Genomic DNA, 25,964 nt, shown 5'->3' on the forward strand with positions numbered 1-25,964 from the left:
TGGCAGATACTTTAGTCCAGGTCTGGGAGGAGATCCCCCAGGAGACCATCCGCCACCTCATCCGGATCATGCCCAGGCATTGTAGGGAGATCACACAGGCACATGGAGGCCACACACACTACTGAGCATCATTTCCTTGTCTTGAGGCATTTCCACTGAAGTTAGATCAGCCTGTAACTTCATTTTCCACTTTGATTTTGTGCATCATTCCAACTCCATACCTCCTTTGGATATTAGTTGTGATTTATGTTGATCATTTTTAGTTTTTTTTGTTCTCGACAAATTCCACTATATAATGAATAAAGATTTACAACTGGAATATTTCATTCAGTGATATCTAGGATGTGGGATTTTAGTGTTCCCTTTAATTTTTTGACCAGTATATATATATATATATATATATATATATATATAATATGTGTATATATATATGTAAATATATATATATACACTCACCGGCCACTTTATTAGGTACACCATGCTAGTAACGGGTTGGACCCCCTTTTGCCTTCAGAACTGCCTCAATTCTTCGTGGCATAGATTCAACAAGGTGCTGGAAGCATTCCTCAGAGATTTTGGTCCATATTGACATGATGGCATCACACAGTTGCCGCAGATTTGTCGGCTGCACATCCCAAAGATGCTCCATACAAGGCAGGATGGATCCATGCTTTCATGTTGTTTACACCAAATTCTGACCCTACCATCCGAATGTCGCAGCAGAAATCGAGACTCATCAGACCAAGCAACGTTTTTCCAATCTTCTACTGTCCAATTTCGATGAGCTTGTACAAATTGTAGCCTCAGTTTCCTGTTCTTAGCTGAAAGGAGTGGTACCCGGTGTGGTCTTCTGCTGCTGTAGCCCATCTGCCTCAAAGTTCGACGCACTGTGCGTTCAGAGATGCTCTTAGGCCTACCTTGGTTGTAACGGGTGGCGATTTGAGTCACTGTTGCCTTTCTATCAGCTCGAACCAGTCTGCCCATTCTCCTCTGACCTCTGGCATCAACAAGGCATTTCCGCCCACAGAACTGCCGCTCACTGGATTTTTTTTCTTTTTTGGACCATTCTCTGTAAACCCTAGAGATGGTTGTGCGTGAAAATCCCAGTAGATCAGCAGTTTCTGAAATACTCAGACCAGCCCTTCTGGCACCAACAACCATGCCACGTTCAAAGGCACTCAAATCACCTTTCTTCCCCATACTGATGCTCGGTTTGAACTGCAGGAGATTGTCTTGACCATGTCTACATGCCTAAATGCACTGAGTTCCCGCTATGTGATTGGCTGATTAGAAATTAAGTGTTAACAAGAAGTTGGACAGGTGTACCTAATAAAGTGGCCAGTGAGTGTATATATATATATATATATATATATATATATATATATATATATATATATACAGTGGGTACGTAAAGTATTCATACCCCTTTAAATTTTTGGTAAATTCAAAAAAGTTCATTCCTTTCTCGTTACTGTACACTCTGCACCCCATCTTGACTGAAAAAACAAATGTAGACATTTTTGCAAATTTATTAAATAAGAAATATCACATGGTCATAAGTATTCAGACCCTTTGGTCAGTATAGAGTAGAATCATCCTTTTGAGCTAGTACAGCCATGAGTCTTCTTGGAAATGATGCAACAAGTTTTTCACACCTGGATTTCGGGATCCTTTGCCATTCTTCCTTGCAGATGCTCTCCAGTTCCATCAGGTTGGATGATGAACGTTGGTGGACAGCCATTTTCAGGTCTCTTCAGAGATGCTCAATTGGGCTTTAGGTCAGGGCTCTGGCTGGTCTAGTCAAGAATGGTCACAGAGTTATTCTGAAGCCACTCCTTTGTTATTTTAGCTGTGTGCTTACGGTAATTGTCTTGTTGGAAGGTGAATTTTCGGCCAAGTCTGTTGTGAACTCTGTTTTTGGGTTCCCTCTTGTGGTCACAAGTGGTACTGTGTGAGTGCTGTCTTTGGGCTCCCTCTGGTGGCTCTTTGTGTCATTCTGCAGGTCTGAGGCTGGTTCAGCTGTCTCGTTATCTGTTAGCTGGTTTCCTATTTAGCTCACCTGGACTTTCAGTGGTTGCCTGCTGTCGATGTATTCAGTGCTATTTTGATCTCTCCTGAATTCCTTCGTTATCTGTCTCGCCAAGAGAAGCTAAGTTTCTGTTTGGTTATTTTTTGCTCCTCAGTGTTCAATATGTTTCTTGGTTATTTATTTGTCCTTGTCCAGCTTGCTAATATGTGATTTCCTTGCTTGCTGGTAGCTCTAGGGGGCTGAGTTTCTCCCCTCACACCGTTAGTTGGTGTGGGGGTTCTTGAATTCTCAGCGTGGATATTTTGCATAGGGTTTTTTACTGACCGCACAGTTCCCTGTCTGTCTTCTGCTATCTAGTATTAGTGGGCCTCATTTGCTGAATCTGTTTTCATTTCTACGTTTGTATTTTCCCCTTACCTCACCGTTATTATTTGTTGGGGGCTTCCTATATCTTTGGGGTCATTTCTCTGAGGCAAGTGAGGTCTTACTTTCTCTATAGGGGTAGCAAGTTTCTCAGGCTGCGTCGAGACGTCCAGGAATTTAGGCACGTTCACCGGCTACCTTTAGTGTGTTTGGTTAGAATCAGGATTGCGGTCAGTCCAGTTACCACCTCCCTAGAGCTTGTTCTATGTTCAATAACTTAGCTAATCCATTCGGTGATCCTCAGCCACTAAGGATCATAACAGTACAGCAGGCCAAAAAGTGTTTAATGCATCGCAGAAGTGGGATAAGAGAAGTCCTGAGTACAATTTTTTTTTTCCTCTCCCTTTGCTGCAGTCTGTCCAGCTTCTCTCATCCCCTTAATCTCTGGGTGGCTTTGAGTTCAGCTGCAGACATGGATATTCAGAGTCTGACTTCTAGTGTGGATCATCTTGCTGCAAGGGTGCAAAGCATTCAGGATTTTGTTGTTCACAGTCCTATGTCTGAGCCAAAAGTACCTATTCCTGAGTTGTTTTCTGGAGATAGATCTAGGTTTCTGAATTTTAAGAGTAATTGTAAATTATTTCTTTCTTTGAGACCTCGTTCCTCTGGTGATTCCGCTCAGCAAGTTAGAATTGTTATCTCTCTGTTACGTGGCGACCCTCAAGATTGGGCTTTCTCCCTGGCGCCAGGAGATCCTGCATTGCTGAATGTGGATGCGTTTTTTTCTGGCGCTTGGATTGCTTTATGAGGAACCTAATCTTGAAAACCAGGCAGAAAAGGCCTTGCTGGCTCTCTCTCAGGGCCAGGATGAAGCTGAGGTGTATTGTCAAAAATTTCGGAAATTGTCGGTGCTTACTCAATGGAATGAGTGTGCCCTGGCTGCAAATTTCAGAGAAGGTCTTTCTGAAGCCATTAAGAATGTTATGGTGGGGTTCCCCACGCCTGCAAGTCTGAATGACTCAATGGCTTTGGCCATTCAGATTGATCGGCGTTTGCGGGAGCGCAAATCTGCGCACCATCTGGCAGTGTTTTCTGAACAGAGACCTGAGTCTATGCAATGTGACCGAAGTCTGACCAGAATTGAGCGGCAAAATCATAGACGTCAAAATGGGTTGTGCTTTTACTGTGGTGATTCAACTCATGTTATCTCAGCATGCTCTAAGCGCATAAAAAAAAATCGCTAAATCTGTCACCGTTGGTACTATACAGCCTAAATTCATTTTGTCTGTTACTTTAATTTGTTCTTTGTCATCCTACTCGGTTATGGCTTTTGTGGATTCAGGTGCTGCCCTGAACCTGATGGATTTGTCGTTTGCCAGGCACTGTGGTTTGGTCCTGGAGCCTTTGGAATTCCCTATTCCACTGAGGGGAATTGATGCTACACCATTGGCTGAGAATAAGCCTCAGTATTGGACTCAAGTGACCATGTGCATGACTCCTGTACATCAGGAGGTGATTCGCTTTCTTGTGCTGCATAATTTGCATGATGTTGTCGTTTTGGGTCTGCCATGGCTGCAGGCCCATAATCCAGTTCTGGATTGGAAAGCTATGTCTGTTTCAAGTTGGGGTTGCCAGGGGATTCATGGCAATGCTCCTTTGGTGTCAATTGCTTCTTCCACTCCTTCTGAGGTCCCTGAGTTTTTGTCGGACTACCAGGATGTATTTGATGAGCCCAGATCCGGTGCCCTGCCTCCTCACAGGGATAGTGATTGTGCTATAAATTTGATTCCTGGTAGTAAGTTCCCTAAGGGACGACTTTTTAATTTGTCTGTGCCAGAACATGCCGCGATGCGGAGTTATATAAAGGAGTCTTTAGAGAAGGGACATATTCGCCCGTCCTCCTCCCCTCTTGGTGCAGGATTCTTTTTTGTGGCCAAGAAGGATGGTTCTCTGAGACCTTGTATAGATTATCGTCTTCTAAATAAAATCACGGTCAAATTTCAGCATCCTTTGCCATTATTATCTGATCTGTTTGCTCGGATTAAGGGGTCCAGTTGGTTCACCAAGATAGATCTTCGTGGTGCGTATAACCTTGTGCGTATTAAGCAGGGGGATGAATGGAAAACAGCATTTAATACGCCCGAAGGCCATTTTGAGTACTTGGTGATGCCTTTTGGACTCTCTAATGCTCCTTCTGTGTTCCAGTCCTTCATGCATGACATCTTCCGAGAATATCTGGATAAATTTATGATTGTGTATCTGGAAGACATTTTGGTCTTTTCTGAGGACTGGGAGTCCCATGTGAAGCAGGTCAGGATGGTATTTCAGGTCCTGCGTGCTAATGCCTTATTTGTGAAGGGCTCAAAATGTCTCTTCGGAGTACAGAAGGTTTCCTTTTTGGGTTTTATTTTTTCTCCTTCTACTATTGAGATGGACGCGGTCAAGGTCCAGGCTATTCATGACTGGACTCAGCCTACATCTGTTAAAAGTCTTCAGAAGTTCTTGGGTTTTGCTAATTTTTACCGTCGCTTCATTGCTAATTTTTCTGGCGTGGTTAAACCCTTGACGGATTTGACCAAGAAGGGTTCTGATGTGACTAATTGGTCTCCTGCGGCCGTGGAAGCCTTTCGGGAGCTGAAGCGCCGGTTTTCTTCGGCTCCAGTTTTGTGTCAGCCTGATGTCTCTCTCCCTTTTCAGGTCGAGGTTGATGCTTCTGAGATTGGAGCAGGGGCTGTTTTGTCGCAGAGAAGCTCTGATTGCTCTGTGATGAAGCCTTGTGCTTTCTTTTCAAGAAAGTTTTCGCCTGCCGAGCGGAATTATGATGTTGGTAATCGGGAGTTGTTGGCTATGAAGTGGGCATTTGAGGAGTGGCGACATTGGCTCGAGGGAGCTAAGCATCGTGTGGTGGTCTTGACTGATCACAAAAATCTGATTTATCTCGAGTCTGCCAAGCGGCTGAATCCTAGACAGGCTCGTTGGTCGTTGTTTTTCTCCCGTTTCAATTTCGTGGTCTCGTACCTGCCTGGTTCGAAGAACGTGAAGGCTGATGCTCTTTCTAGGAGTTTTGTGCCTGACTCTCCGGGAGTTTCAGAGCCGGCTGGTATCCTCAGAGAGGGAGTGATTTTGTCTGCCATTTCCCCAGATTTGCGACGAGTGCTGCAGAAATTTCAGGCGGATAGACCTGACCGTTGCCCACCAGAGAGACTGTTTGTCCCAGATAGATGGACCAGCAGAGTTATTTCCGAGGTTCATTCTTCGGTGTTGGCAGGCCATCCTGGGATTTTTGGTACCAGAGATTTGGTGGCTAGGTCCTTCTGGTGGCCTTCCTTGTCGCGGGATGTGCGTTCCTTTGTGCAGTCCTGTGGGATTTGTGCTCGGGCAAAGCCTTGCTGTTCTTGTGCCAGCGGTTTGCTTTTGCCTTTGCCTGTCCTGAAGAGGCCTTGGACGCACATTTCCATGGATTTTATTTCGGATCTTCCAGTCTCTCAGAGAATGTCTGTCATCTGGGTGGTGTGTGATCGTTTTTCCAAAATGGTCCATTTGGTGCCCTTGCCTAAGTTGCCTTCCTCCTCCAATTTGGTTCCTCTATTTTTTCAGAATGTGGTTCGCTTGCACGGATCCCTGAAAATATTGTGTCTGACAGAGGATCCCAGTTTGTGTCCAGATTTTGGCGGATCTTTTGTGCTAAGATGGGCATTGATTTGTCTTTTTCGTCGGCCTTCCATCCTCAGACGAATGGCCAAACCGAGCTAACTAATCAGACCTTGGAAACTTATTTAAGATGTTTTGTTTCTGCTGATCAGGATGATTGGGTGACTTTTTTGCCGTTGGCCGAGTTTGCCCTTAATAATCGGGCTAGTTCTGCTACTTTGGTTTCGCCTTTTTTCTGCAATTCTGGTTTTCATCCTCGTTTTTCCTCGGGTCAGGTTGAGTCTTCTGACTGTCCTGGGGTGGATTCTGTGGTGGATAGGTTGCAGCAGATTTGGAACCATGTGGTGGACAATTTGAAGTTGTCACAGGAGAAGGCTCAGCGCTTTGCCAACCGCCGTCGCGGTGTGGGTCTCCGACTTCTTGTTGGGGATTTGGTATGGCTGTCTTCTCGGTATGTTCCTATGAAGGTCTCCTCTCCTAAATTCAAGCCTCGCTTCATCGGTCCTTATAAGATTTTGGAAATCCTTAACCCGGTGTCATTTCGTTTGGACCTCCCAGCGTCGTTTGCCATTCATAACGTGTTCCATAGGTCTTTGTTGTGGAGGTATGTGGTGCCTGTGGTTCCTTCTGTTGAGCCCCCTGCCCCGGTGCTGGTTGAGGGCGAATTGGAGTATGTGGTGGAGAAGATCTTGGATTCTCGTATTTCTAGACGGAGGCTTCAGTATTTGGTTAAGTGGAAGGGCTATGGTCAGGAGGATAATTCCTGGGTTGTCGCCTCTGATGTTCATGCGGCCGATTTGGTTCATGCCTTCCATGTGGCTCATCCTGATCGCCCTGGGGTTTTTGATGAGGGTTCGGTGACCCCTCCTCAAGGGGGGGGTACTGTTGTGAACTCTGTTTTTGGGTTCCCTCTTGTGGTCACAAGTGGTACTGTGTGAGTGCTGTCTTTGGGCTCCCTCTGGTGGCTCTTTGTGTCATTCTGCAGGTCTGAGGCTGGTTCAGCTGTCTCGTTATCTGTTAGCTGGTTTCCTATTTAGCTCACCTGGACTTTCAGTGGTTGCCTGCTGTCGATGTATTCAGTGCTATTTTGATCTCTCCTGAATTCCTTCGTTATCTGTCTCGCCAAGAGAAGCTAAGTTTGGTTATTTTTTGCTCCTCAGTGTTCAATATGTTTCTTGGTTATTTATTTGTCCTTGTCCAGCTTGCTAATATGTGATTTCCTTGCTTGCTGGTAGCTCTAGGGGGCTGAGTTTCTCCCCTCACACCGTTAGTTGGTGTGGGGGTTCTTGAATTCTCAGCGTGGATATTTTGTATAGGGTTTTTTACTGACCGCACAGTTCCCTGTCTGTCTTCTGCTATCTAGTATTAGTGGGCCTCATTTGCTGAATCTGTTTTCATTTCTACGTTTGTATTTTCCCCTTACCTCACCGTTATTATTTGTTGGGGGCTTCCTATATCTTTGGGGTCATTTCTCTGAGGCAAGTGAGGTCTTACTTTCTCTATAGGGGTAGCAAGTTTCTCAGGCTGCGTCGAGACGTCCAGGAATTTAGGCACGTTCACCGGCTACCTTTAGTGTGTTTGGTTAGAATCAGGATTGCGGTCAGTCCAGTTACCACCTCCCTAGAGCTTGTTCTATGTTCAATAACTTAGCTAGTCCATTCGGTGATCCTCAGCCACTAAGGATCATAACACAAGTCTGAGGTCCAGAGCACTCTGAAAGAGGTTTTCATCCAGGATATCTCTCTACTTGGCCGCATTCATGTTTCCATCAATGACAACCAGTTGTCCTGTCCCTGCAACTGAAAAACACCTCCATAGCATGATGCTGCCACCACCATGTTTCACTGTTGGGATTGTATTAGGCAGGTGATGAGCAATGACAGGTTTTCTCCACACATGCCGCTTAGAATTATCACCAAAAACATCTGTCTTTGTCTCATCAGACCAGAGAATCTTATTTCTTATAGTCTGGGAGTCCTTCATGTGTTTTTTAGCAAACTCTATGCGGGCTTTCATATGTCTGGCACTGAGGAGAGGCTTCCGTTAGGCCACTCTTCTGCCATAAAGGCCTGACTGGTGGAGGGCTGCAGTGATAGTTGACTTGGTGGAACTTTCTGCCATCTCCCTGCTGCATCTCTTGAGCTCAGCCACAGTGATCTTGGGGTTCTTCTTTACCTCTCTCACCAAGGCTCTTCTCCCACGATTGCTCAGTTTGGCTGGACGGCCAGTCTAGGAAGACTTCTGGAGGTCCCAAACTTCTTCCATTTAAGAATTATGGAGGCTACAGTGCTTTTAGAAACCTTGAGTACTGCAGAAATTCTGTTGTAACCTTGGCCAGATCTGTGCCTTGCCACAATTCTGTCTCTGAGCTCCTTGGCCAGTTCCTTTGACCTCTGGATTCTCATTTGGGCTGACATACACTGTGAGCTGTGAGGCCTTATATAGACAGGTGTGTGCCTTTCCAAATCATGTCCTATCAATTTAATTAAACACAGATGGACTCCAATGAAGGCGTAGAACTAGCTTAAGGAGAATCACAAGGAAATGTGACTTAAATATGAGTGCCTGAGCAAAGGGTCTGAATACTTATGACCATGTGATATTTCAGTAATACTTTTATATTAAATTTTCAAAATTTTCTACATTTGTTTTTTTTTTTTCAAGATGGGGTGCAGAGTGTACATTAATGTGAAAAAAATTAACTTTTTTGAATTTACCATATGGCTGCAATAACTCCAAGAGTGAAAAATTTTAAGGGATCTAAAAACCTTCCATATACCAGTGCCTGGTATAGTGTAATGGTTAAATGTACAGCCTATCCTGCCCTGTGGAAAATAAATTATATACCAAGGCTCCTAACACTATAATACCTTGCCTTTAGACAGGAAAGCTATATTGACTCCTTTTATGCTTTTCCTAGGTCTCATGCTGTTTTTTTTTATTTAATCCCCAGAAATGGGAAATGCTTCAGCTTGTAACACAATATCAGATTCTTCAGCTAGCTTTTCCAACTTTACATCCCAGGCACATTAACAACTGAAGTCCCATGGGGGACTTATTAGGATAACTTTCCAAGGGCTGAGGAAAAAATACATGTATGCCAGAGATTATGATACACAGGAATTTTTATAAGACAGGTTAAAAGGTCTTTTCTGATAATGACCCATTTTGTTCACTTATTAACACTGGATGGAAATATAGAATGTATATTTGATGAGTTTTACTTCTATAAATTTTACAAAATATTCAGTATAGCACAAGTTCTACTAGGCTACTTTATTAATAGATGTATCCCTGCTACTTTGATCTTTGTGAAACTGTGAAAGGGAAAAATATTACACATTAAATGTTACAAAGAAGCTTCATATCTAGGTCCAGTAGTGAATGCGTAAACTGGGAAGCTACTACTTGTAATAGGACAGTGATGTCACATAAAGGAAAAATCTTTCATGATCTGTTGATTTTATTGCATCTAAAATAAAAAAAACCACATATACCGTATATACTCGAGTATAAGCCGACCCGAGTATAAGCCGACCCCCCTAATTTTGCCACAAAAAACTGGGAAAACTTATTGACTCGAGTATAAGCCTAGGGTGGAAAATGCAGCAGCTACCGGTGAATTTCAAAAATAAAAATAGATGCTCCATACCGTTCATTATGGCCCCATAGCTGTGCCATATAGTGCTCTGCACCGTTCATTATTGCCCCATAGCTGTACCATAGAAAGCTGTGCCATATAGTGCTCTGCACCGTTCATTATTGCCCCATAGCTGTGCCATATAGTGCTCTGCACCGTTCATTATTGCCCCATAGCTGTGCCATATAGTGCTCTGCACCGTTCATTATTGCCCCATAGATGTACCATATAAATCTGTGCCATTGCTGCTGCTGCAATAAAAAAAAAAGACCTCACCTCTCTTGCTTGCAGCTCCTCAGCATCCCGTCTCGGCGTCTCTCTGCACTGACTGATCAGGCAGAGGGCGGCGCCCACACTATATGCGTCATCGCGCCCTCTGACCTGCACAGTCAGTGCGGAGAGACGCCGGGAAGATGGAGCGGCGCCCGGCATGTGGAACGCGGACAGGTGAATATGTAATACTTACCTGCTCCCGGCGTCCCGCTCCTTCCCCCGGACAGCTGGTCTTCGGTGCCGCAGCCTCTTCCTTTATCAGCTGTCACCGTTACCGCTGATTAGAGGAATGAATATGCGGCTCCACCCCTATGGGAGTGGAGTCCATATTCATTTCTCTAATGAGCGGTCCCATGTGACCGCTGAACAGGGGAAGAGCTGCGGCACCCGGAGACCATGGGACTGCAGGGACAGCGCCAGGAGCCCCGGAAGCAGGTAAGTATGCCTCAGCGCCCTCTCCCCCTCACCCGCCGACCCTGCCGCCGACCGTGACTCGAGTATAAGCCGAGAGGGGCACTTTCAGCCCAAAAACTTGGGCTGAAAATCTCGGCTTATACTCGAGTATATACGATTATATATATATATATATATATATATATATATATATAGATACACACACACACACATATATATATACTGTATATACATTTTTAATTTTTTCAAATTTTAGATGCAATAAAATATGTGTATGTGTATATAATACATACAGGTGCTTCTCATGTGAAGGAGAGTATGGCTGATGAAAATCAATTATTGACCTTACATAAGCTTGCTTAACCCCTTTACCCCCAAGGGTGGTTTGCACATTAATGACCAGGCCAATTTTTACAATTCTGACCACTGTCCCTTTATGAGGTTATAACTCTGGAACGCTTCAACGAATCCCGGTGATGCTGACATTGTTTTCTCGTGACAGATTGTACTTTTTGATAGTGGTAAAATTTCTTCGATATAACCTGCGTTTATTTGTGAAAAAAATGGAAATTTGGCGACAATTGTGAAAATTTCGCAATTTTCCAACTTTGAATTTTTATGCCCTTAAATCACAGAGATATATCACGCAAAATACTTAATAAGTAACATTTCCCACATGTCTACTTTACATCAGCACAGTTCTTTAACCAAAATTTTTTTTTGTTAGGGAGTTATAAGGGTTAAAAGTTGACCAGCAATTTATCATTTTTACAACGCCATTTTTTTTAGGGACCACATCTAATAATAATAATAATAATAATTTTATTTATATAGCGCCAACATATTCCGCAGCGCTTTACAAATTATAGAGGGGGCTTGTACAGACAATAGACATTACAGCATAACGGAAATCACAGTTCAAAACAGATACCAGGAGGAATGAGGGCCCTGCTCGCAAGCTTACAAACTATGAGGAAAAGGGGAGACACGAGAGGTGGATGGTAACAATTGCTTTAGTTATTTGGACCAGCCATAGTGTAAGGCTCGGGTGTTCATGTAAAGCTGCATGAACCAGTTAACTGCCTAAGTATGTAGCAGTACAGACACAGAGGGCTATTGACTGCATAAAGTGTATGAGAACATGATGCGAGGAACCTGATTATGTGTTTTGTTTTTTGTTTTTTGTTTTTATTAGGCCACACAGGGATAGTTTGGCCTACCGCCTCAACACATTAACCTATCTGAACAAATGAGTTTTTAGGCCGCGCTTAAAACTGTGGGGATTGGGGATTAATCGTATTAACCTAGGTAGTGCATTCCAAAGAATCGACGCAGCACGTGTAAAGTCTTGGAGACGGGAATGGGAGGTTCTGATTATTGAGGATGCTAACCTGAGGTCATTAGCAGAACGGAGAGCACGGGTAGGGTGGTAGACTGAGACCAGAGAGGCGATGTAGGGTGGTGCTGAGCCATGGAGTGCTTTGTGGATGAGGGTAGTAGTTTTGTACTGGATTCTGGAGTGGATGGGTAGCCAGTGTAATGACTGGCACAAGGTAGAGGCATCGGTGTAACGGTTGGTGAGGAATATGATCCTGGCAGCAGCATTCAGGACAGATTGGAGCGGGGAGAGTTTGGTAAGAGGGAGGCCGATTAGTAGAGAGTTACATTAGTCCAGACGAGAATGAATAAGTGAGACAGTAAGAGTTTTTGCAGAGTCGAAAGTAAGAAAAGGGCGAATTCTAGAAATATTTTTGAGATGCAGATAAGAAGAGCGAGCCAGTGATCAGATGTGGGGGGTGAATGAAAGCTCGGAATCAAGGATGACCCCAAGGCAGCGGGCATGTTGCTTTGGAGTAATGGTGGAACCGCACACGGAGATGGCAATGTCAGGCAAAGGTAGGTTAGTAGAGGGAGAGAACACGAGGAGTTCAGTTTTTGACAGGTTCAGTTTCAGATAGAGGGAGGACATGATGTTAGAGACAGCGGTAAGACAATCACTGGTGTTTTCTAAGGTCGGAGTGAAAGCAGGAGAAGAGGTGTATAATTGGGTGTCGTCAGCATAGAGATGGTACTGGAAACCAAATCTACTGATTGTTTGTCCAATAGGGGCAGTATACAAAGAGAAGAGGAGGGGGCCTAGGACTGATCCTTGAGGAACCCCAACAGTAAGGGGAAGGGGAGAGGAGGAGGAACCAGCAAAACATACAGTGAAGGATCGGTCAGAGAGATAGGAGGAGAACCAAGAGAGAACGGTGTCCTTGATGCCGATGGAGCGGAGCATAGTGAGGAGGAGCTGATGATCCACAGTGTCGAATGCTGCGGAAAGATCCAAGAGAATTAGCATGGAGTAGTGACCATTAGATTTAGCTGTTAGTAGGTCATTAGAGACTTTAGTGAGGGCAGTTTCAGTAGAGTGTAAAGAGCGGAAGCCAGATTGAAGAGGGTCGAGAAGAGAGTTATCTGAGAGATAGCGGGTAAGACGGGAGTGGACCAGGCGTTCCAGGAGTTTAGAGATGAAGGGAAGATTAGAGACAGGTCTATAATTAGCGGCACAGTTTTGGTCAAGGGAGGGTTTTTTAAGTAATGGATGTATGATGGCATGCTTAAATGAGGAGGGAAAAATACCGGAAGTGAGGGAAAGGTTGAATATTTTTGTTATGTGAGAGGTGACAGCCGGGGAAAGGGACTGGAGGAGATGTGACGGAATGGGGTCACTGGTGCAAGTGGTCGGACGAGAAGATGAGAAGATGCAAGGAGCCTGCTTACTTCTTCTTCTGTAACTAGTTCAAAGTCAGAGAGTGAACTAGATGCAGTGGGGGAGGGAGGACAGTGCCTGGTATGAAGAGATTGGGAGATGATTTCCTGTCGAATGTGGTCAATTTTTTTCTTTGAAGTAATTGGCCAGATCGTCAGCGCGGAGATCTGTGGTTGGGGCCTGCTCTCTTGGGTTGAGTAGGGACTGGAAAGTGTCGAAGAGATGTTTAGGGTTATTGGACAGTGAGGTGATGAGGGTGTTGAAATAGGTTTGTTTGGAGAGGTGAAGGGCAGAGTTGTATGTTTTTAGCATGAACTTATAATGGATGAAATCTTCGGGTAGATTAGATTTTCTCCACAGACGTTCGGCGCTCCTGGAGCACCGCTGCAGGAAACGTGTTTGCAGTGTGTGCCACGGTTGTCGCCGTCTGTGTCGAGTTGCTCTATGTATAGGAGGAGCAGCTTCATCCAGGGCGCTTTGCAGGGTTTCATTGTAATGCTTCAGAGCAGAATCAGGACATGAGATGGAGGAGATTGGGGCCAATGAGGACTGCAAGTTCGTCATAAGTTTCTGGTTGTTAATGGCCTGTATGTTTCTATAAGTGTGGAAAGTGGGGGTGACCTGAGCGGGATGGCAGTTCTTGATAGAGAATGAAAGAAGGTTGTGGTCAGAGAGCGGGAGAGGGGAGTTTGTGAAATCATCCACTGAGCAAAGTCGGGAGAAGACCAAGTCAAGGGAGTTTCCATCTTCATGCGTTGGAGAGTTAGTATGCTGCGAGAGGCCGAAAGAGGAGGTTAGAGATAAAAGGTGAGAAGCAGATGGGGAGAGGGGAGAAGCAATGGGGATGTTGAAATCACCCATGATAAGGGTGGGGGTGTCACAGGAGAGAAAGTGTGGAAGCCAGGTGGCAAAATGATCCAGGAACTGATGAGAGGGGCCAGGAGGACGATACACCACCGCCACTCGCATGGAGAAGGGGACGTAGAGTCTGACAGCATGGACTTCAAAGGACGGGAATACAAGTGAGGGTACTTGGGGGATAACTTGGAAGGTACATTTGGGTGAAAGGAGCAGACCAACGCCTCCACCTGCTCTGTTGTCTGCTCTTGGGGTATGAGAAAAGTGTAGTCCACCATATGAGAGAGCAGCAGCAGCGGTGGTGTCTGACTGCTGGATCCAGGTTTCAGTAAGAGCCAGGAGATTAAGAGAATTAGAAAGGAAGAAGTCATGAATGAAGGAGAGTTTATTACACACAGAGCGAGAATTCCAAAGAGCACAATTGAAAGAGACAGAAGGCATGCATGGAATATTAATAAGGTTAGAGGGGTTTCTGGGTGTAGCAGTTGGGAGGTTTGACTGGCTATAACATGGGGGGCCGGGGTTTGGAGAGATGTCTCCAGCGACTAGGAGAAGGAGGATAGAAAGAGTGAGCAGATGGTTAAGTGATTTGTGAGAGCGTCTCTTGTGTTGGATGGTGGGACTGAATGGATCTGCGCTGTTAAGCAATGTGAACAGAGCATGAGTGCTATACATAGGAGAGGAGAGGACAGAGGGGCCGATATGGATGGAGTTTAAAGAGTTTATGCAAGGGCGGTGAGTGAATGCAGCAGCCAGGATATAGATTATACAGATACATATGGTGTGTATTTGTTCTGTTTCAAGTGAATAGGGAATAGGTTTAGATTGTCTTACCTGTCTCCTGCCCTGTCTAACTGCCATGTTATAACTGCCGCATACTTAGAAAAAAAAAAATACTTTAAAAAAAAACTACACGAATGATAGTGCACGAATGCACCCCCAAGCTATGTCTACATTTATAGAAGGCTAGCTCTTAGATCTCACTTTTTTTTTTTTTTTTTTAGGGTGTTTCTCCCCCTCTCGTTACAAATCAATCTACTTCAGTTGAGACAGCAGGACACAATAAATGTAGTGATCAGATAAACAAATGTCCAGGTCGACATGGATCATAAACCCCTTTGAAACAGTTATGTGATCTCCCCACATAGGGACAAGCAAAGTGAGTTAAATATCTATAAACACAAACAAATGCATAATAAGATGACTAACATATATAGCTATATGCAGGATTCAATGCCGAAGATAGAATGACTCAGAGACCATCCAAGCCGCTTGCTGTCAGGGAATGGAGCAATAGACATGCAGGATATTTCAGTTCAGGGAATGAATGATATGTTTACCATCCAAGCTGCTTGCTGTCAGGGAATGGAGCAATAGACATGCAGGATATTTCAGTTCAGGGAATGAATGATATGTTTACCATCCAAGCTGCTTGCTGTCAGGGAATGGAGCAATAGACATGCAGGATATTTCAGTTCAGGGAATGAATGATATGTTTACCATCCAAGCTGCTTGCTGTCAGGGAATGGAGCAATAGACATGCAGGATATTTCAGTTCAGGGAATGAATGATATGTTTACCTGTATAAAGAGAAGAGAGATGCTTGTTATATTCTGCCATGTTATAACTGCCGCATACTTAGAAAAAAAAAAAAAATACTTTGAAAAAAAACTACACGAATGATAGTGCACGAATGCACCCCTGCATCTCATTTGAAGTCATTTTGATGGGTCTATATGATAGAAAATACCCAAGTGTGACACCATTCTAAAAACTGCACCCCTCAAGGTGCTTAAAACCACATTCAAGAAGATTATTAACCCTTCAGGTGTTTCACAGGAATTTTTGGAATGTTTAAATAAAAATGAACGTTTAACTTTTTTTCACAAAAAAATTACTGCAGCTCCAATTTGTTTTATTTTACCAAGGGTAACAGGAGAAAATTGACCCCAAAAGTTGTTGTACAATTTGTCCTGAGTACGCCGATACCCCATATGTGGGGGTAAACCACTGTTTGGGCGCATGGCAGAGCTCGGAAGCGAAGGAGCACCATTTGACTTTTCAATGCAAAATTGACTAGAATTGAGATGGGACGCCATGTTGCGTTTGGAGAGACCCTGATGTGCTTAAACATTGAAACTCCCCCACAAGTGACACCATTTTGGAAAGTAGACCCCCTAAGGAACTTATCTAGATGTGTGGTGAGCACTTTGACCATTAAGTGATTCACAGAAGTTTATAATGCAGAGCCGTAAAAATAAAAAATCATATTTTTTCACAAAAATGATCTTTTCACCCCCAATTTTTTATTTTCCCAAGGGTAAGAGAAGAAATTGGACACAAAAAGTTGTTGTCCAATTTGTCCTGAGTACGCTGATACCCCATATGTGGGGGTAAACCACTGTTTGGGCGCATGGGAGAGCTCAGAAGGGAAGGAGCGCCATTTGACTTTTCAATGCAAAATTGACAGGAATTGAGATGGGAAGCCATGTTGCATTTGGAGAGCCCCTGATGTGCCTAAACAGTGGAAACCCCCCAATTATAACTGAAACCCTAATCCAAACACATCCCTAACCCTATTCCCAACGGTAACCCTAACCACACCACTAACCCTAATCCCAACCCTATTCCCAACCGTAAATGTAATCCAAACCCTAACCCTAACTTTAGCCCCAACCCTAACTGTAGCCTTAATCCTAGCCCCAACCCTAGTCCTAACCCTAGCCCTAACCCTAGCCCTAACCCTAACCCTAAACCTAATGGAAAAGTAGAAATAAATGCATTTTTTTAATTTTTTTATTTTTTGCTATCTAAGGGGGTGATGAAGGGGGGTTTGATTTACTTTTATAGCGGGTTTTTTAGCGGATTTTTATGATTGGCAGCCGTCACACACTGAAAGACGCTTTTTATTGCAAAAAATATTTTTTGCGTTACCACATTTTTCCATATTTTGGTTCACAGAGTCATGTGAGGTCTTGTTTTTGCACGATGAGTTGACGTTTTTATTGGTAACATTTTCGGGCACATGACATTTTTTGATCGCTTTTTATTCCGATTTTTGTGGGGCAGAATGACCAAAAACCAGCTATTCATGAATTTCTTTTGGGGGAGGCGTTTATACCGTTCCGCGTTTGGTAAAATGGACAAAGCAGTTTTATTCTTCAGGTCAGTACGATTACAGCGATACCTCATTTAAATCATTTTTTTATGTTTTGGCGCTTTTAGTACGATAAAAACTATTTTATAGAAAAAATAATTATTTTTGCATCGCTTTATTCTGAGGACTATAACTTTTTTATTTTTTCTTTGATGATGCTGTATGGTGGCTCGTTTTTTGCGGGACAAGATGACGTTTTCAGCGGTACCATGGTTATTTATATCTGTCTTTTTGATCACGTGTTATTCCACTTTTTGTTTGGCGGTATGGTAATAAAGCGTTGTTTTTTGCCTCGTTTTTTTTTTTTTTAGCGGTGTCCACTGAAGGGGTTAACTAGTGGGACAGTTTTATAGGTCGGGTTGTTACGGACGCGGTGATACTAAATATGTGTACTTTTATTGTTTTTTTATTATTTAGATAAAGAAATGTATTTATAGGAACAATATATAATTTTTTGGGGGGGAATTTTTTTGGGGAATTTTTAAATTTTTTTTTACACATGTGAATATTTTTTTTTTACACTATAACATTGCCCCAGGGGGGCATCATGTTATAGTGTAAGATCGCTGATCCGACAGTTTGCACAGCAATCTGTCAGATCGGCGATCTGACGTGCACAGCTCCTCCAGGCTTCCCGGTGAAGCCACCTCCCTGCAGGACCCGGATGCCGCGGCCATTTTTGATCCAGGCCTGCTGCAGGGAGGAGGAGGTAAGAGACCCTCGGAGCAACGCGATCACATCGCGTTGCTCCGGGGGTCTCAGGGAAGCACGCAGGGAGCCCCCTCCCTGCGCGATGCTTCCCTATACCGCCGGAACACTGCGATCATGTTTGATCGCAGTGTGCCGGGGGTTAATGTGCCGGGGGCGGTCCGTGACCACTCCTGGCACATAGTGCCGGATGTCAGCTGCGATAGTCAGCTGACACCTGGCCGTGATCGGCCGTGCTCCCCCCATGAGCTCGGCCGATCGCATATGATGATATTCTAATTTTGTGAGAAGTGTGTGTATATATATATATATTTATTTAATACAATCCCTGGCAAAATTTATGGAATCACCGGCCTTGGAGAATGGTCTTTCAGTTGTTTAATTTTGTAGGAAAAAAGCAGATCACAGACATGGCACAAAACTAAAGTCATTTCAAATGGCAACTTTCTGGCTTTAAGAAACACTAAAAGAAATCAAAAACAAAAAAATTAGATTGTCAGTAATGGTTACTTTTTCTAACCAAGCATAGGGGAACCATTAGTAACTACCACATTTTTTCTTGATTTTTTTGTCCTGTCAGTATTCTGCATGAGGAGATACGGTGGACCTCCGTCCACCCGCTCTATGAAGGTCCACTAAAAGCAGTCCATAACATACAGTACAGGCCAAAACTTTTGACACACATTCTCATTTAAAGATTTTTCTGTATTTTCATGACTGTGAAAATTGTACACTGAAGGCATCAAAACTATGAATTAACACATGTGGAATTATATACTTAACAAAAAAGTGTGAAACAACTGAAATTATGTCGAATATTCTAGGTTCTTCAAAGTAGCCACCTTTTGCTTTGATGACTGCTTTGCATACTCTTGGCATTCTCTTGTTAGCTTCAAGAGGTAGTCACTGGGAATGGTCTTCCAACAATCTTGAAGGAGTTCCCAGAGATGCTTAGCACTTGTTAGCCCTTTTGCCTTCACTCTGTGGTCCAGCTCACCCCAAACCATCTCGATTGGGTTCAGGTCTGGTGACTGTGGAGGCCAGGTCATCTGGCGTAGCACCCCATCACTCTCCTTCTTGGTCAAATAGCCCTTACACAGCCTGGAGGTGTGTTTGGGGTCATTGTCCTGTTGAAAAATAAATGATGGTCCAACTAAACGCAAACCGGATGGAATAGCATGCCGATGCAAGATGCTGTGGTAGCCATGCTGGCTCAGTATGCCTTCAATTTTGAATAAATCCCCAACAGTGTCACCAGAAAAGCACCCCCACACCATCACACCTCCTCCTCCATGCTTCACGGTGGGAACCAGGCATGTAGAGTCCATCCGTTCACCTTTTCTGCATCGCACAAAGACACGGTGGTTGGAACCAAAGATCTCACATTTGGACTCATCAGATCAAAGCACAGATTTCCACTGGTCTAAAGTCCATTCCTTGTGTTCTTTAGCCCAAACAAGTCTCTTCTGCTTGTTGCCTGTCCTTAGCAGTGGTATCCTAGCAGCTATTTTACCATGAAGGCCTCCTGCACAAAGTCTCCTCTAAACAGTTGTTGTAGAGATGTGTCTGCTGCTAGAACTCTGTGTGGCATTGACCTGGTCTCTAATCTGAGCTGCTGTTAACCTGCGATTTCTGAGGCTGGTGACTTGGATAAACTTATCCTCAGAAGCAGAGGTGACTCTTGGTCTTCCTTTCCAGGGGCGGTCCTCATGTGAGCCAGTTTCTTTGTAGTGCTTGATGTTTTTTGTCACTGCACTTGGGGACACTTTCAAAGTTTTCCCAATTTTTAAACTGACTGACCTTCATTTCTTAAAGTAATGATGGCCACTCGTTTTTTTTTACTTAGCTGCTTTTTTCTTGCCATAATACAAATTCTATCAGTCTATTCAGTAGGACTATCAGCTGTGTATCCACCAAACTTCTGCACAACACAACTGATGGTCCCAACCCCATTTATGAGGCAAGAAATCCCCGCACTGTGCATAATGCATAACACACTGCGGGGCTGGGATTCACAAGCTGGATTTGAGTGGAAAACAGTGCGGGGGGGGCGGCGCCCAGTGCCGAAGAAGATTTGAGTGACTGAAGTGTGGCGGTTGCAGCAGAGGGGTTAAGACCTGCCTCCAGGGCTAAAGATAGGTATTTTGGCGAAAATATAAAATGCTTTATTTTGGCTATAACTGCACCACAAACTAAAAGAGCCACCTTGTTAGAATGCAGCATTACTGCTGCACAAGGTGGCTCTTTTAGTTTATAACGGCTGGAGGGGGTGACAGAGTCCCTTTAAATACAGTGGGGCAAAAAAGTATTTAGTCAGTCAGCAATAGTGCAAGTTCCACCACTTAAAAAGATGAGAGGCGTCTGTAATTTACATCATAGGTAGACCTCAACTATGGGAGACAAACTGAGAAAAAAAAATCCAGAAAATCACATTGTCTGTTTTTTTATCATTTTATTTGCATATTATGGTGGAAAATAAGTATTTGGTCAGAAACAAAATTTCATCTCAATACTTTGTAATATATCCTTTGTTGGCAATGACAGAGGTCAAACGTTTTCTATAAGTCTTCACAAGGTTGCCACACACTGTTGTTGGTATTTTGGCCCATTTCTCCATGCAGATCTCCTCTAGAGCAGTGATGTTTTTGGCTTTTCGCTTGGCAACACGGACTTTCAACTCCCTCCAAAGGTTTTCTATAGGGTTGAGATCTGGAGACTGGCTAGGCCACTCCAGGACCTTGAAATGCTTCTTACCAAGCCACTCCTTCGTTGCCCTGGCGGTGTGCTTTGGATCATTGTCATGTTGAAAGACCCAGCCACGTTTCAACTTCAATGCTCTTGCTGATGGAAGGAGGTTTGCACTCAAAATCTCACGATACATGGCCCCATTCATTCTTTCATGTACCCGGATCAGTCGTCCTGGCCCCTTTGCAGAGAAACAGCCCCAAAGCATGATATTTCCACCACCATGCTTTACAGTAGGTATGCTGTTTGATGGATGCAACTCAGTATTCTTTTTCCTCCAAACACGACAAGTTGTGTTTCTACCAAACAGTTCCAGTTTGGTTTCATCAGACCATAGGACATTCTCCCAAAACTCCTCTGGATCATCCAAATGCTCTTTAGCAAACTTCTGACGGGCCCGGACATGTACTGGCTTAAGCAGTGGGACACGTCTGGCACTGCAGGATCTGAGTCCATGGTGGCATAGTGTGTTACTTATGGTAGGCCTTGTTACATTGGTCCCAGCTCTCTGCAGTTTATTCACTAGGTCCCCCTGCGTGGTTCTGGGATTTTTGCTCACCGTTCTTGTGATCATTCTGACCCCACGGGGTGGGATTTTGCGTGGAGCCCCAGATCGAGGGAGATTATCACTGGTCTTGTATGTCTTCCATTTTCTAATTATTGCTCCCACTGTTGATTTCTTCACTCCAAGCTGGTTGGCTATTGCAGATTCAGTCTTCCCAGCCTGGTGCAGGGCTACAATTTTGTTTCTGGTGTCCTTTGACAGCTCTTTGGTCTTCACCATAGTGGAGTTTGGAGTCAGACTGTTTGAGGGTGTGCACAGGTGTCTTTTTATACTGATAACAAGTTTAAACAGGTGCCATTACTACAGGTAATGAGTGGAGGAAAGAGGAGACTCTTAAAGAAGAAGTTACAGGTCTGTGAGAGCCAGAAATCTTGATTGTTTGTTTCTGACCAAATACTTATTTTCCACCATAAAATGCAAATAAAATGATAAAAAAACAGACAATGTGATTTTCTGGATTTTTTTTTTCTCAGTTTGTCTCCCATAGTTGAGGTCTACCTATGATGTAAATTACAGACGCCTCTCATCTTTTTAAGTGGTGGAACTTGCACTATTGCTGACTGACTAAATACTTTTTTGCCCCACTGTATACAATTCCACATGTATTAATTCATAGTTTTGATGCCTTCAGTGTGAATGTACAATTTTTATAGTCATGAAAATACAGAAAAAATCTTTAAATGAGAAGGTGTGTCCAAACTTTTGGTCTGTAATGTATATATACTGTATATATGTTTTCACGAATATTTGGGCCCATGGATCCATTCTATGTCCATTTTGCAAGCCGGTGAGAAAATCTCGCCCTACGGATGCCATACAGATGACACACGGATAATTTTTGGAGAAAAAATCGCATCCTTGCATTGAAACGGATCACTGTTCTGGAACTTTTCTGTGTATCTCGGCCGTATTTTGATACGTTAGGTCTGACCCCGACGTAATACTGATAAATATTGAGTAGTGTGAAAGAGAAACATTATGTATACAGTAGTCAAGCCACAACTATAGTTACAAAAATCTCTTTCCACTCCCAGTGCTTTTACACCTTCTTCTTACTCTGTTCAAACTTTTTCTCTGGCAAGATACAGCCTAAAGTTTCTGTTTTGTTTTCTTTCATTTAGCATCAAAATGGATGAAGAAGGAATGCACGAGTATGAAAAGAGCCATATTAAGAAACTGCAGGAGCAGCGCATGGCTATGCAAAAGAAGACATTTACTAACTGGATGAACAACATCTACAGAGAGAATGTAAGTAAAATCTACTATTCAATATTTGCTATTACACCTCATAAAGCATAGGTGACCCTTGTACACAGCACAGTGGCTGAAGGCATTTGTCTATCATTTGGAGATTTCTACTTTAACCCAGGTTATGAGTGGCTACGGAACCTAAGGAGCCTCCTGGACGGAGGAAATGTGAATATTCCAATGCATTACAGTAGCTGACTTGCTTACATAAAGCATCACAGCTTCAAGTCCCATAGTTGGACTTAAAAAGAAAAGTGTGTGTGTTTTTTCTTGTTATGGATGTTTGACTTTGTTTGTTTTATACAGAAAAATCTACCCCCAAAAAAAATCTGTGTTAAAATTCCATAAATCAGGTGTGGTTTGTCATGCAGATTTCCCTGCAACTTTCCCTAGGTTTTCTGCAGAAATATTTCACTACAAACATGGTGTACTTTTTTTTTTTTTAAAGTGTGCTGTGCTTTGTATTGCAGATTTGTCCTTTTCAAAGCCCTTCAATGCTGAGAGTCGGCCCTCAACCATTCTAAAATTGATGGCATCTCCTAAGGACAGTCTATTAATTTAAATTATTAGCTATCTAGTAATTTGCAGTACATAAAATGTTTTGATCCTTTTTTATTACAATTTTTAAGAAACTGCAGCAACCAAAAAACAGCAATTCTGGTGTTTTTTTTTGTTTTTTAGTCCCCGATAAGGGACCTCCACCTGAAATCATTTGATCTACAATACAGATCCACTACAGCAGTTCAGTATATAGTGAAATTGACCTCCTCTAAAGGCTGCGATTCATAGGAAGACCAAAATAGCAGTGCTGGGAACCTTCAGTAGGCCCCAATTGTCATGGCAAGCCGTGGGAGAAGGGGTCTGTATCCTGGGAACCAGTGCATGTGCACACTTCCAGCCAAGCCATTTAAAATGCCTCTATCAGTGTTTGACAGTGGCATCATAAATGGTTAAACAGCAGCGATAGGGGCCAGCTCTGGTCACAGCTACGACTGGCAGATCCCGTCTATATAATAAAGCCGGCATTCTGTGCTGTAAGTGGTTAAAATGCACCAAATTTATTACAGGGGCTAATGATAAATTTGCCACATCTTTTGGGATAATTTTACTTTTGCGATTTTATAGTTAAAGGTTTCTGCTATTCACAGTTCTGGGGATACCACTTTTTTTTATTACTTTTCTATAATAAATGTATGATTTTGAAAAAAACAACTTTTTTTTCTTTGAGTAGTCAGACACTCACACATTTAGTATTTTTTCATTAACTGAGCTGTTAGTGTTTTATTCTTGCATATGCTTTTTGATCAATTTTTATGGTGATTCAGCCATTTTTTTTTATTTTATACTTTCAAGTTTTTTTCTCTTGCCTTCCAAGAGCTGTAGCTTTGCTTTTCAGTTGACATACCCATGAGGGCTTGTTTTTTTGTGTGGAATGAATTGTAGTTTTGAATGACATCCGTGCTTAAAGACATACGTGACAAAATGATACCGGTGTCATCAGTGTTTTGGATCAGTGTGCTCAATTTTTACCATCGGTGCCATGATGCCATCAGTGTTGTTCACAATGGATGAATAGAAATTACAAAGCTTCTCCGATACTTTGCAGTGTTAAATATGGAGAGTGCACGGATGGCACATGGATTTTATCCATGTGATGTACGTGTTTTTCATTGACCTATAGACTTGCATTGGCCCTTGTTATCAGAGATCCCCCCCCACCAAAAAAAAAAAAAAAAGTTGAGTTTTGGACAGACATAAGGTCCTTGTAAAAACACGGACATGTGAGTAGCACCATAGATTATAATGTGCATGTTGAATCTGAGAAAAAAATGGATAGATAACATACATGCAATTCGGACGTCTGAATGAGGCTCCTAACGTTGATAAAAACTAAAAACAAAAATTTGAGTAAGGGGAAATTGTAAAAATCATCCTTTCCACCATTGTTTTATGTGAGTTTTACTTTGTGGTACCGTAATAATAATGACCCTGGTAACATTCGTCTATAGGTCAGTACTGTTACGGTGGTGCCAAGTTAGAATAGTTTACATTTGTTTTACTGCATATAAAAAAAATGATCCTAAAAGAACTGGAAAACTTTATTTTAAAATAGCAATGCAAAAATCTTTATTAATTCTAATAACATAATTATTTAAAAATCATAAGGGTTATGAGGTGGTACATAAGACAACACATGGTGTAACCTAATAATGTAAAAAGTGGTATAATTTATCTAATATAAATTGTTTCTTTATTAAATCACAAAAAAATATGTTTTCTTTCAGGTCAAATATGATGTCTTAAAGGTATATAAAGTCATATACATAGGGGTTTAACAGGATTGTTGGCATAAATAAAGCAGTATTCTGCAATAAAAATATTTAATAAATGGAACCACAAACTGCTATTGCAGAATTTTCGAAAGCTATTGATAGTAAAAACTGTAAAGCCTATGTATACAGGTGGTGTTTTCAGTTACAGTTTTTACCATCGATAGCTTTCTAAAATTCTGCAATAGCAGTTTGTGGTTGCATTTATTAAATATTTTTATTGCAGAATACTGCTTTTTTATGCCAACAATCCTGTTTAAACCCATATGTATATTACTTTATATACCTTAAGATATAATATTTGACCTGAAAGAAAACTTATTTTTTTGTGATTTAATAAAGCAATAATTTATATTAAATAAATTCTACCACTTTTTACATTATTAGGTTATACCATGTGTTGTCTTATCATGTACTACCTCACAACCCTCATGTTTTTTTTAAATAATTCTGTTATTGTAATTAATGAAGATTATTGTATTGCTATTTTAAAAGCGTTCTCCTGTTCTTTTAGGATGATTAAGTAATGAGTTAGGAGATAACATACATTTTTGGCACAATTATTGGATATTTATTAAAATTAAAAAAAAACCTTACAAAAAAACAAATTTGGGCTTTCAGTGACTACATTTAGGTTTATAGAGTTGTAGGAGGGCGTGCTTTTTGGGGGATGAGCTATAGTTTTGACTGATACCATTTTCGGAGTTGATACAACTTTCTGGACTATATTTCTTACTTTTTTTGGAGGGGGGTGAAAAATGGTGAAAAACAGAAATTCTGCCATTTAACTTTTTGTTTGCTTGTTTTGGCGTCTTACGATATGTTACAAATTTTTTGATATTTTGTTAATTTGGCCTATCATTCACAGAACAATACCAATGTGATTTGAAATATAAACATGCAGCGGTGAAATAAGTATTGAACACAACACCAATTTTCTAAGTAAATCTACAGTATTGCTAAAGGAACTATTGACATGAAATTCTCACGAGATGTTGGTAACAACCCATCCAATTCACACAGGCGAAGAAATCAAACTATAGATGTCTGTAAGTTAAGTTACAGTATGTGTAATAATGAGAAACGACACAGAGTATTGAACACAGTTTCTGAAATGTATGTAATACTTTGTACAAAAGCCTTTGTTGGTGATGACAGCTTCAAGATGCCTCTTGTATGGAGAAACTAGTCGCAGGCATTGCTCAGCTGTAATTTTGGCCCATTCTTC

The 25,964-nt window shown here is 42.3% G+C and overlaps 1 protein-coding gene across 5 annotated transcripts in view; it reads left to right on the forward strand.

Moving 5' to 3' along the window:
• Positions 1-25,964, forward strand: part of SPTBN5 (spectrin beta, non-erythrocytic 5) — a 445,401-nt gene that overhangs the window by 11,931 nt on the left and 407,506 nt on the right. For all 5 annotated transcript variants that reach the window (XM_077264001.1, XM_077264014.1, XM_077264022.1 and 2 more), the window contains exon 2: positions 22,280-22,406. In XM_077264001.1, the coding sequence (XP_077120116.1) occupies positions 22,287-22,406 (120 nt within the window). In that variant the 5' untranslated portion in view covers positions 22,280-22,286. The remainder of the gene's footprint in view (positions 1-22,279; positions 22,407-25,964) is intronic.

The sequence above is a fragment of the Ranitomeya variabilis genome, chromosome 1, assembly GCF_051348905.1.
Source record: "Ranitomeya variabilis isolate aRanVar5 chromosome 1, aRanVar5.hap1, whole genome shotgun sequence".
Taxonomy (NCBI): Eukaryota; Metazoa; Chordata; class Amphibia; order Anura; family Dendrobatidae; genus Ranitomeya; species Ranitomeya variabilis.